At 43.5% G+C, this 12,480-nt stretch overlaps 1 protein-coding gene across 2 annotated transcripts; it reads right to left on the reverse strand.

Annotated features, from left to right (window-relative positions):
- Nucleotides 1-660: 660 nt before the first annotated feature.
- Nucleotides 661-9,613, reverse strand: mynn (myoneurin). Of its 2 annotated transcripts, none has more exons than XM_083995105.1 (9): nt 9,570-9,613; nt 8,904-8,973; nt 7,605-7,878; nt 5,895-6,904; nt 4,670-4,829; nt 4,359-4,537; nt 4,091-4,183; nt 3,147-3,272; nt 661-2,283 (listed from the first exon to the last, which is right to left on the reverse strand). In XM_083995105.1, the coding sequence occupies exons 3-9, from the start codon at nt 7,868-7,870 to the stop codon at nt 1,880-1,882; spliced, it is 2,238 nt and encodes a 745-aa protein (XP_083851231.1). In that variant the 5' UTR covers nt 7,871-7,878; nt 8,904-8,973; nt 9,570-9,613; the 3' UTR covers nt 661-1,879. The 2 variants fall into 2 exon arrangements, with proteins under 2 accessions (XP_083851231.1, XP_083851232.1); XM_083995106.1 differs by having other exon boundaries at nt 7,605-7,875; nt 9,570-9,595.
- Between the last annotated feature and the right edge of the window lie 2,867 nt (nt 9,614-12,480).

A 12,480-nucleotide genomic window follows, 5' to 3' on the forward strand; every position in this document is an offset into this window, starting at 1 on the left:
TAAGTTATTGTTTGTTGTATTAAAAGGCAACATGTGAATAAAATTCAACATTTCATCATGTGAAAAGTTCAGTTCAACACATACTCAGTCAGCGTCGTCTCCTCTAAAACTTCTACAATGTTTGGGTTCATCTTCATCTCGTGCTCTGCGCAAAGAGCTTCATAAAAATCGCGCGCCATCTTTGTTATTGTAACATTTGAGTTGCTACGGCAACAAAGGAGTACGGCGTCTCGCAAGGGCGGAAGCCCAAATAACTGACAACGATTTTTATTTATTTTTTAAACATGGATATTTATTTTGTTCTGTAATAGGCATTAATGTAATATATATGCATTAATGTTAACCCAAACATTTTTTTAAATAAACAGTTCTAATCAATCATTTATGAAAGGTTTATGGGTCGATTATTAGCCAAGCACAGGTTTTGGGTTGATATTTTGGAGAAAATCCTTCTCTACTGCAACACTAACCATTTGTTTTCCTTAAAAAACGTGCTGACACTGCAAATTTAATTTGAAGTTAATTGAATTTCTATTAGTTCACATGTAGGTACGAGCTGGGCTATTTTTACAATACACAATCCCCAAAAATGGTTTGATAAATGTGCCACATGTGTCCCTTTTGTTTTTTATTTTATTTTCTTGTTCTGTTGTACAGTTTTATACAGTAGTGAAGCAGTGTATGTAATTCACATTTCTGTACAATTAATGCAGACACTTTTTATTCAACACAAAAGAAATAAATTGTGAACCAGCTACTTTCAAGTTGACAGAAACACTGGAAATGATGCAGTTTTCTAACTTGAAGCACACACACATTTCTGACCTGACCTGAATTACCTGAAACAGCTGCTTAAAAAAATTGTACTAACTAAAAAAAACGCCAACTATATTACAATGAATCAAAACCTCTGTTTGCATTAACAGGGCTGTGTTTACAACAGTAAAGCCACCATTGCTTGTCAACACTTAGAGGTGAAACATTTACAGATTAAAAAGCTCCAGCTTTGTTAAAGACAATACAACATGGACTCATTTAGAGCTGCAACAATTAGTGGATTGATTGTCAGAAAAAAGAGATACCATTTTAACAACCAATCAATGTTCACGTTCAGGCAAGAATGGAAAAAAAAGGGCAAATTTCAGCCCCTATAATATAAAGACTTAGTTTTTTCTGTCTTACATCACAGTAAACCAAGTATCTCTGGGGTTTGAATTATTAGTCAACAAAAACAAGACACATCTGCTCATTTATTGATGAATACAATGGTTACCTGCAGCCCTAAAATCATCAGTGTTGTTTGTGTGAAGCAAATCGCACACCAATTGTTTCAGAGTTATGAAAACACTAGGTGAACCAGGAACTAAATTAAAGTTGCTATGGTTACGGAGGGTTATCTGCTCTTTCTGATAGATTTCTAGGGTTTGTGTAAATGTGGCTGAGTTCTTTGTGTCAGGGACAAGAGAACAGGAGACAAAGCTTAGTTTCCTTTTTCTCTCTCTCTCTCTGTTTTTTTTTTTTTTTTTTACACAACTCAGGCGTCATTTTGTATTTTTTCCATCATTTATAAAAGTAGTTACATTATACAAACTCAGGGCAACAGCTGAGCTCTGGAAACAGCAAAATCATCTCACTCAAGTTTAATGACACATGAGAAAAAAGCGGATGACCAGACAATCTGAGGTCAAGTGTGCACCAGAAAAGTGAAGCACAGTAGGTCATCCTGGTTTCTTGATCTGTCTGGCTTCATTTAACTGATTTAACCATGTAGTGATCAACTTTAGGAGTCCAATCGTTTTATTACTGATAGAAATGAAGGGCAAAAACTACAAAAACAAGACCCAAGTTGTAATGAAGCAGGTTTATCCTAGTTTTCGTCTCACTGCTGAGGAGGGTTGTTTTCGGCAGTGTCCACTGTCCTGATGATGACGATCTGCTCCAGGCCCTGGGCGGGGGATGGCGGGGGCCGCAGCTGCTCCACCAGAGCGTGGAGGGTGTCCGAGTTGATGGTCTGCTCCTGGTCGGCGTCGAAGGACACCTGGTCGGCGGCAGTGATTGGCTGGTGAGTGGGCTCCGTCTTGAAGCCCTGGATGATGGTGGCAGTGGAGGCGTCGTGGTCGGTGGGGATGTCGCCGTCTGAGGACGGACCCATGGCTTTGGGGTTGGGGGTGTTTGGTTCCGGGTTGGCCGGCTCGCCCTCTTGGATAGACATCAGACCTTTGTTTTCCTGGGAGAGTTTGCTCTGGACGAAGGCCATGGGATGGCTGGAGGCCAGGAGGACGACTGCTCACACACACACACACACGAACACAAAGTCAGAAACTGAACCTGAATCTGGGTCATGATCAGGACCGGCCCCTGGCATGAACACTCTATGCGGTTGTTTAGGGCCACAGCCGTTAGGTGGGGGGCCACATGATCATAAAGGTACCGGGGTTCATCAAGTCATTTAAACATCCTGAGGTCTGCAGCACGCACGCTATGAGCTTTATATGTAATTTGAAGTCAATATTCAGCTTCTTTTATCTCACATTTGAGACATTTGGTGAAAATAGAACGGCAGAATGACAACATTTGTGCTCAAAAAGCAATCTTACAAAATTTCATTTTAGACTTGTTTTCTACACTTATCTATTACTGTATTACTGTATTCATATCCTATTTCAAGCACCAAAACAGTTCATTCTCATGACTGAAGGAGTGTTATCACAAGGGATTTGAAATTTTTCAAAAAGCAGACCTCAAATTTCCAGCATTTGGCCTAAATTATTTCTTTATACAGTGTTCTAGGGCAAATTGGCCTCAGTGTGCTTACAGCGGAGGTTCTAATATTTAGACATAAAACACTTGACTATTGTTACATCTGCAAGTATCTTAAAAAGATACATTTAAGAAAATATGCAAAAGTCGAGAAAATGGCCTCAAACCTCAGAGGGCATAAACACGTCTGTATTCAGTTTTAACCAGTGATTTGGTGTTTGCGCTTAGAGTGGGCCACAAACAAAAATCTTGTTTGGGGGCCACCAAAATCCTAGGGCCGGCCCTGGTCATGATCTTTTTGCATCTTTGTCTGTCACAACAATATAGTGAAAATCTCAGTGCTGATGCCTCCACAGGAGCAACACCCAGATGAGGTAACAGCTCACCAGCTCTGGCTCTCTCCTTGTGTTGCCGCACTTCATCAGCGTGAGCCTTCTCCTGGTGTTTGATCATGTTCTTCACGCTGGCGAATCTGTTTCCACACAGCAGGCACTGCACACCATTATTCCCTTCTGTGCAAAACACAAACACAGTGTGAGACAGACGAAACCCCCCCGTGGCCCTCTCTCCCTCCGCTCTGTGAGGAGCAGCTTTGTTAATAACTGGCTGATCCACTGGGTCCAGTCCTGCTCAGCAGAGCTGGGTTATTACAGTACATCAAAAACATGCACATCGAGTATAGAGGCTGACATTTTCTCAGGATTCCCGCAGGATTCCCGTGATTCGTCAATTTACCTATTAGCAACGTGATTGGGACGTGACAGGAAAAATGTAAACGGGAGTCTGTTTAATTTGCAGTTGAGGCTGAACTTGTAGCGATAACTTGACAGGTGGTGTTTTTATCCTTGAGTTGAGTGAACGTTGGTCTGTGCCTGTATTTTGTTTTGGTAACCAATGACTGCCAATCGCCCAATAGGCAGCTGGTTAACAGTTAGACTGGTTAGCCTATTACAGTAGCTTGTTCCAAATCTTATCGACTTTGCAAAGTAGACCTGAGTACACTTTAGATATTATGAAATTCGACTCTGTGGAGCTGTCACTCAGCCTGCAGGATCCGTCTGTCATCACAATCGTTTACATGACGACTGTGTGTTCTAAAATAGAAAATATGGTAATGGGACAGGATCAGGAGTGATTTATTCGGGATTGGGACAGGACGGGATTATTTTCTGACATGGGACCAGGATGGGATGGGAATTTTTTTGTGGGAGCAGGATGGTACAGGATTGAAAGAACACTCCTGTGTGTCAGCCTCTAATCGAGTATGACTTAACTAAAGAAATGACTACAGGCACTGTTTTGGAGTTTGGCCCGGGATCTGGAAACTCACCTGGGTGAAGTCGTCGCATGTGTTTCTTCAGTTCCGAAGACGTCACAAAACGTGCGTCACATTTTGGCTGCGAACATTTGTACGGAGTCTCACCTAAAAACAGAAACACACGCACAAATATGTCAAGAACCAACACAGTTCATGTTCAAGCTTCAGTCCGTCCAAACACGTTGGAGGGAAACCAGAGCGGCTCCACTGTTCCATCTGGCTGAGCTTCAGGCTCCTCGTTCACTCTGCCAGGAGCTGAAGACAATGCGACGTCTCTCACCTGTGTGTTTTCTTGCGTGTGCGATGAGAGAGGAGGAGACGGAGAACGACATGCCGCACAAGTCACACTGGTACGGCTTCTCTCCGGTGTGTCGTCGTTTGTGATACGTCAGGGTGCTGGACTGAGCAAACGCCTGACCACAGATGTCACAGACGTACGGTTTCTCCCCGCTGTGCAGCCTGTAGGACGCACACACACACACACACAAACCCAAACATTTAGACTTTGTATCTAAACAGAGAAATATAAGCAATGTGAAAAACTAGAGTGTCAAGAAGAGAGGCTGAGTTGTCACATCACTGGTTTTGTACCTGATGTGTATTTTGTAATTGGACGACGTAGCGAACTTGAAACCGCATCTCTCGCAGGTGTAAGGCTTCTCCTCGCCGTGGTGCATGCGGCGATGAGCGACCAGCTGACACTTCTGAGCAAAACACTTATCACAGTCGGGACAGTTGAACGGCTTCTCGCCTGCAACGAGCAGCAGAGAGACAGAGACACAAAGAGTTTAGTCACACAGCAGAGAAAAGAGAAAACAGTTCATCGAACTTCTGATGTGTTTGATTTGGTGCTGAAACTACCGGCACTTGTCAGCAGCACCAAACCGTCTCCACTCTGATCACAGCCACTAATAACACTGAGGGTTTCTGTTAACCTCATGTTGTGACCTGCTGATCAACAATATAATCAATAAGTCCGTCATCTGCTGAGCTGGACCTGATGCATCTTGTCCTGTAGTTAAGGACCTTTACTCCATCTGTCTCCATTATCTATCCTTTTTTTTTTTATCCCCCTCCAAATGCACTTAAAACTATGACTACTACACCTAGTGATAATAAATAATCAATACAAATGAGAAATAAATAATCCAGAATAGGGACACACACATATTGCACTGTTAATGAATAGAAATTATTAATTAAAGAAAAACTGTTAAAATGTCAAAAATCTGATAATACATAAATTGCATCTAGACAGCATGGAAATGTTGGTGATTTGTTTTTAACGATAAGTGTTTTGCTTCATAAGAGAAAATCTGATGTTTAAAAATGCCACTCTTAGATTGACTGTAGTTGTTCTCATGAGAGCAGAATTTAAAATGTTCTAGAAAATTTAATTTTTTAGATAAAATTCTGATATTTGCCAACCTTCATCAACCACAACTTCAAAAATATTCTCAGTTTTTTTCAGGAAGATTGAAAATGTATTTAGCAAGAATGGGATGGTATATGTACTGTATACAGTCAAACGTTTTCATGCACTGTAGGACAGCATGAAGATGCTCTCCAGCATGTTTGGTGTCAATTGAGCAAAAATTGTGGGAGAGTGATGGACTTAATAATTCGTAATGAGTTCAAGTGGACAAAAGTTTTAGTAGTACTGGGGCGACATTTTGGTGAAAGTTGCAAAACTGTAGCATCTACCGTTGGTTTGGTAGGAATTTTTTCACTGTTTATGCATAGGAAGTAGCTTGCGCTGCCCGGCCCCTAATTATGAAAATACTGATGACTGTCCTGAGCTGCTCCAGTCACTCACCTGTGTGAATGCGCAGGTGAGTCTTGAGCTGCGTGGCCTGTCTGAACGTCTTGGAGCAGAAGATGCAGACGAACGGCTTCAGGCCCTTGTGGATCTTCTCGTGCCGCCGCAGGCTGCTGGCGTCTTTAAACAGTTTGTTGCACTCGGTGCACGACAGCGACATCTCGTCCATCTCCGACGGGTCCTGTTCTCCGATCTCGGCTCCCTGGTCCTCATCGTCGTCTTCCTCCTCCTCTTCCTCCTCCTCGTCCTCCTCGTCGTCGGCCCCCATGGAGCCGCTCTCCTCCTCTCCCTCCTCCTCCTCCATCCTCCTCTTGCCTCGGCCCCTGCCTCTCCCTCTCCCCCTGCCTCTCCCCCTCCCCCTTCCTCTCCGCCCCTCTCCGCTGCTCAGGCGAGCCTTCTTGGCCGGAGACTCGTCGTCCTGCGAGGGGCTCCAGTCGGCCGAGGTGTCCCCGAAGTCCTTCACACTTGTGTCCGAATCTTCTAAAGACACATCTTCATTGTTATAACTTCCTCTTCCTCTTCCTCTTCCTCTCCCTCTCCCTCTGCCTCTCCCCCGGCCCCTCCCTCTGCCTCTCCCCCTCCCCCTGTAGCCCTGGGTTTTGGGGGTGCCGTCGGCCGAGCTGCTGGGCTCCGCCTGCTCGCTGCTGAAGCTCTTGGGCCGTCCTCTCTTCCTGCCCGGTCCAGTGCTCCTTGGCGTTGTGGGGATGTACTCTTCGTCGCTTCTGTCTCCCTCTCCCATGTCTTCGCGTTTGATCACGCCTTCCCGCTCGATGCCGGCCCTCCCCTCCTCCCTCCAGTCCCCACCCATGGAGACAATAGACAGGGGAACCGGCGAGCTGGGGCTCCCGGGAGAAGCTGGACTGGGGGGAGAGAGTCCGGCCTCTTTGTCCGCCTCTGACTGGGAAGTTTCGCTCGGCTCGGACCAGTGGGGGATTTCCTCCAGATACTTTGTGGCCTCAGGCATTCCCAGGAACACAGCTGCTCGACGCACAGCTGCTTGTCTGGTGCTGAAAACATGAAAAATTCACAGTTAAAGGGATATTTGAACATTTTGGCAAATTCGGTGTTACCAGTGCAAGCTATTTTTCGATCGGTGGGGCAGAGACGCAAGCTGCTCAGCTAACGCTACGGAGGCTAATGGTATTTCCACGTTTCCCTCATCAAACTCATCAAATACACAATCCAACAACTCCAAAACACTCTCATGAACAAGTTGTGACCTGCACATTCACCACGCTATGAAATAATAACGTAATTATGTGACATTACGCCACACGAAGCAAATACTCTTAATATACTTACTGTATGCTTTCAAAGTCACTCTGCTGAGCAGCCGTGTCTGGGATGTAGTTCCGGCTACGCATTTGCCACGAAAACAACTCGGTCTCGTAACATTACATTACTATTTCATAGCATGGTGAATGTGCAGGTCACATCTTGTTTTGGAGTTGTTGGATTGTATATTTGATGAGTTTGATGAGGGAAACCCGGAAATGCCGTGTGCCTCTGTAGTGTTAGCTGAGCAGCTTGCGTCTCTGCCCCGCTGATCGAAAAAGAGCTTGCACCGACAAGTGAAGGTAACAAACCTATTTGCTATGACTATAGGGAGTATGGTAATGGGACAATTTGCCAAAATGTTGAAACATCCATTTAAATCTGACTTCTCTTCAGACCAATCAGACGGCCTGTATTTAAAACCTGTCTTACCTGCTGAGGTTCATCTGTCCAGTGTAGATAAACTCCAGTAGCTTCTCCAGGGCGTAGCGGCTGACCTTGTCGGGGTCCAAGGTCGTGACATCTTGAACTTTCTCGGCCTGGGAGGAGAAGTACTTGCTGAACGCAGCCAGGATGTTACGGTGAGCTCTGAACTCCACGTCTCTCACCATAATGGTTATGTCGCACAGGAAGTCCATCTCCCGCTGCTGGTGCAGACGCTGCAACAGCAGCCTCCCATGATTGGTGACGTGAGTCATCTCTGCTGCTGGAAAACGACAGACAGTCAACATCAGTGTCAGTTACATCAGTTTAAATTCACATTAAGTCGCTGTTCTCTCTCTCTGTATGAGCTGTTGTCTTCGGGGAGAAGCTGTAAGAATTGAACTGAAACTGAAACTGATATTGGCTGAGAATATTCACATTTCAAATGGATCATCATAATGAGCTGCAATCTGCAGGTAGTGAAAATTTTGACATTTACACTTGTCACGTTTTTTTTTTACTGTATTACATTAGGTCTGTTCATGTACTAAACAGCTGCTGCCTTCAAGGTTACTGTTGCCCCATGTTCCTTATAACCCGTATTCACATGTTTCACTATTATAGACATTCTCACTCATGCGACAGCTCATGAAAACAATGTTCCTTCATCATACAGAATAACAGTCATGCACTGCATTTGTATTTTCAGATCAAATCACTTTGAAATCAGTTAAACAAACTATGTTGTGTTACATTAGAATTTAAAAATTAATTGGTTTGTCTACAAAAAGCCAGAAAATAAATGTTTATATTTCCCCACACTCAATAACATGATCTATTCATATGACTTTTAGTCCCAAAAAAATGAAAAAATTTTATTTATGAAGAGCAAAACAAACAAGCTAAATCAGAAAAGTGTTACACTTGAGACATTTACAAAAAAATTTAAATCTTGTTTGAAAAATCATTAAAACACCAAATTGATCTTCAAAATTGGTGATGAAGTTTTTGTTATGCTGACAATAAAACAACATTAGTGAAGTCTTTTTCAAGTGTGTTTATTTTCTGTTTAAACCTCAAATTAAGATGAGTGATTACATTTACAGCATCTAGCCTACTCATTAAATTGAGTTTTATAGTTTCTTTACAAAATTCATTCCCGTCATTAAAACCCAATATTAGCCTATATCTAGATCATGGACACATAATATTTCAATTAAATGCATCATAAAAAGATTTCGTCTGAAAGCACAGGGGAAAATGTGAATTTCACGAAGTTATGATCAAATGGTAAAAATAAAAACTTACTCTCAGTAGTGTATCAGTGATGCTGAGAAGTTGAGACACAGCTTCACCTCCTTTTAGATTGTAGACCTCTCTGTTGAGCAGAATTAGGAATAAACACCACATTATGTGAATGTGTTAGCAGACAGTCCACAGCCTATAATAACAGCCTCAATAATGATTTACCATCTAAATAACAATTCTTCTACAGATAGGACTCTCTGATTCAGCAGCGTTGACAGGTGAGATGAAGAAATGGTTTTGGAAAATAAAAGCTCCCGCCTGCTTCCTGAGCAGGCCTCCGGCTGCGGCTAACGCTAGCGGCGGTGGCGTAGATAGGTCAAAATGTCCCCTGTCTCCCGTTTGTCCCCACACACAGATGGATGTAAAGTCTGTGTACAGGAGACGCCACCGTCGGAGTGGTTATTAGTTGTTCATGTCTCACAGGAACGGGTAGTTGGTGGGGCTGAAGCTAGCTGTTTTCATAGTGGTAAAAAGCGCGGAAAACATTGTGCTCTTATTTCGAAGGTTTGTCGGTTTGCACCGGTGGTGTCGACGTAAGTTGGCACAAAATGCCAGAAACGCTTGTTTCGGATACTGGTCGTGCAAACATGTCATTAATTGTGTTATTTAGTTCAAATAAATGCATCAATTTGATCCAGAGCAAAGTAAATAAAAGCAGTAAAGTACCTTCTAATATCCGCGATCTCCAGCCATTATCCTGTGACGTCGTAAGTTCTCGCGAGACTGCACGTGACCAAAGATACTAGGTATTGTCAAGATGAACACTGCCCCGCCTCGACAACGGACGGGAGTAAGGTAAGTTACCATCTCAAAATTACCTAAATGACCCAAAACATGTCATTTGAATCAACACACAGAGAACTCGCTGGTCTTTATCTTGCAGTGTTTTGCAGCACAGCACTTATTCACGTGCATATGGGTCTGACTCACTCAAACTGGGTGTTATCAGAACCTTGCAACACAGGGCTGATATAATGTAGCTACCAACCTCCACTCGGGCCCAAGTAAAAGAACATGAAGATTTAAGGGGAGCTCTGAAAACTTGTGGCTATCCGAGTTGGACTTTTGATAAAACAGCAACTGTTTGATGCTGAGGAAATGAACAACACACAAAAACCATAGTCATCACATGTGTGTCTGGAGAATCAGAGAAACTCAGGAGGATATTTTGAAACATCCATTCCCTATGTTTCAAACCCCAGTAACACTCTCAGGCAAAGGGTACACCCAAAAGACAGGGTACCACACACTTGCAAAAGCAACCTGATAGCCGATATGCTGTCCAAGGCAGCGAGGAATGCAAGGACTTACATGGGTGAAATGAAACAACCTGCAAGCAAACGCATGGCACAACACAGAAGGGCTAACTCCTCAGGTCCAGTTTCAGCTGTCTTTCACACCTAAAAAGGCATTCAGCAATGATGACAGCAATGTTAAGAGTTTGGACAGATGGTTTGAAAGAGGAGTAAAATAAGCCGTCTATGTAAAAGTGGAAAAACCATCCCTTAACAGGGGAGGGGGTCTGAGACACACACTACCCATCTCCCATTTATAATGTTGCCCTTTCATCCATACCAAGAAGAGGAAACAACTCAACCTCACATGACTCTTAATTAACACACCCACAGAGGTTAAACTCCTGGGTCTTACTCCACTGTTGGTCAGACTAGTGAAGAGGATGCTGATGAAGCCCCTTGGATAAGAGGCCAAACGTCTTCCTAGACAAATACAAGTCCAGTTGCCTTCGATTCAATTTATTGAAATAACGATGACCGCCAGTGAATGAGAATACCCATCCATCCATCCATCCATCCATCCAGGGTATGCCCCCCCCCCCCATCATCATATGCACACACATTCACACAACTACAGGATCCCTGGACTCTTGCACACACCTTGACTTTTAATCCTATTTTATATGTATGATGTTTTTAATGTATGATTTGTTCTGGCTGGAAATGGGAGGAGAGTTTTTTTTTTAAGTATGAAATGTGTTGAGTGGAAATGTGGGGATTGTCGAGCACAAATTTCTGTTAAGGACAATAAAGGTCTTTTAAGTTTAAGTTTAACTGTTCAAGAAAGCCAGAGACAGATTTGGGGGGGCCTGTAGATTTAAAGTTTTATTTATTTTTTATTTAACCATAATTATCCGGTAAAAAAAAAATAGAAATACAAATGGAGACAGGTGACAGGTGTAATAACTGCATATGACCTGGGATTCCATATGACAGCAATTTTATATTTTAAAGGCTGTCTGGGGTGGGAGCTCTGCTGAGCTTTACTCGTCCTCAGGCTTGAGAGGTCAGAGAAATAATTAGGGACTGAAAGCAGGATCCAGGACAGCAGTGGGGTCAAGTGAGGAGGATAGTGACGGATGAGACCAGAGGGGAGAGCTAGGCCAGTGAGTGAAGCTGTAATGTGCCGGGAACAAGGGGAGATCAGAGAGTGGGAGGGCAGGGTTTGGAGTTTATGTGGCTCAGCTGGAGTCTAAGAGGAGACATTAGCTATTTTTCTTTCCAGCCTCATGTTAAAAACACTATAACGCATGGTTATTGTGGTTCCAATCAATGTCTGTTCATCCTGCCTAGTCTATGTGAGTGTGTGAGCCCTAAACAGTGAAGCATGTTTCACTGGATTGTCTAAAAGGAATAATTTTTTTAAATATTGTCAGGCATTCTCACATTTTCCTTGTCTTCCTTCTTTGGCAACAGTGAAAATGACCAGCTGATTATGAAAGCAGTTGTACAGTTCCTGCATCAAACTGTGTCTAGAAGAGAAAAAAACAGCTGCTGTCCAGTGGAGGGGCAGTAATATGCTGCCGGAAGAAGGCTCAGGTGAGGGTGTGTATGATGTCAACAGTTAGTCACGTTAGTCCAGTTTATATGTGTGGACTCCATCTGTCCTGTAGAGGGAGGAGTGGTTCCAGAGCAGATTCAAATAGTTGATAAGTAGTGAGTAGCAGGTGGACTGGAGCCAGGTGTTGATGCTGCTAAACGCTCTGCATCGAGGGACAGCGCAGAGAGAGGACCACAGATAAAAACACACTCCCATCTGGCAGCATGAGTAGCAATCAGTTCTTCAATGGATTTCGAAGAGTGACTGAACATGGGCAGAACACGATTTTTGCTGACCTCTAGTGGCTGAAGTGAGACACTGTGAGACCTGAGAATGTCATCATGTGTGGAGGAAATGGAAGGAAGGAGATCAGTAAGCACTCTCCCAGGTAAATACATGATGGGTGCACGGCTCAAACAAACATGAAAGAAGTTAAAGGGCCAGCACTCGCAAAATGTCCTTTATAGCTTTAAAGGGACATTGTGTAACTTCTCCTGTTATCTATTCACGAAAATCGATTATTTGGTTCAAAAGTATATTTTTCATTAATCAGTAGGCTAATCCCCCCCATCAACAAAGTGAAGTGTTCCTTTCAGCTCTGAATTAGCCGTTCATATCATTCATATCTCCATGGAGCGGGTAAGCTCGGTGCTGCTGCCATGTGGTGTCACCATGTTTTTACGTTCAGTGGCAGCGTGACGGTAGGAAACCACGGAAACTCAGCGGAGACACCGGAGCTGTC

The sequence above is a fragment of the Trachurus trachurus genome, assembly GCF_905171665.1.
Source record: "Trachurus trachurus genome assembly, chromosome: 20".
NCBI classification, from domain to species: domain Eukaryota; kingdom Metazoa; phylum Chordata; class Actinopteri; order Carangiformes; family Carangidae; genus Trachurus; species Trachurus trachurus.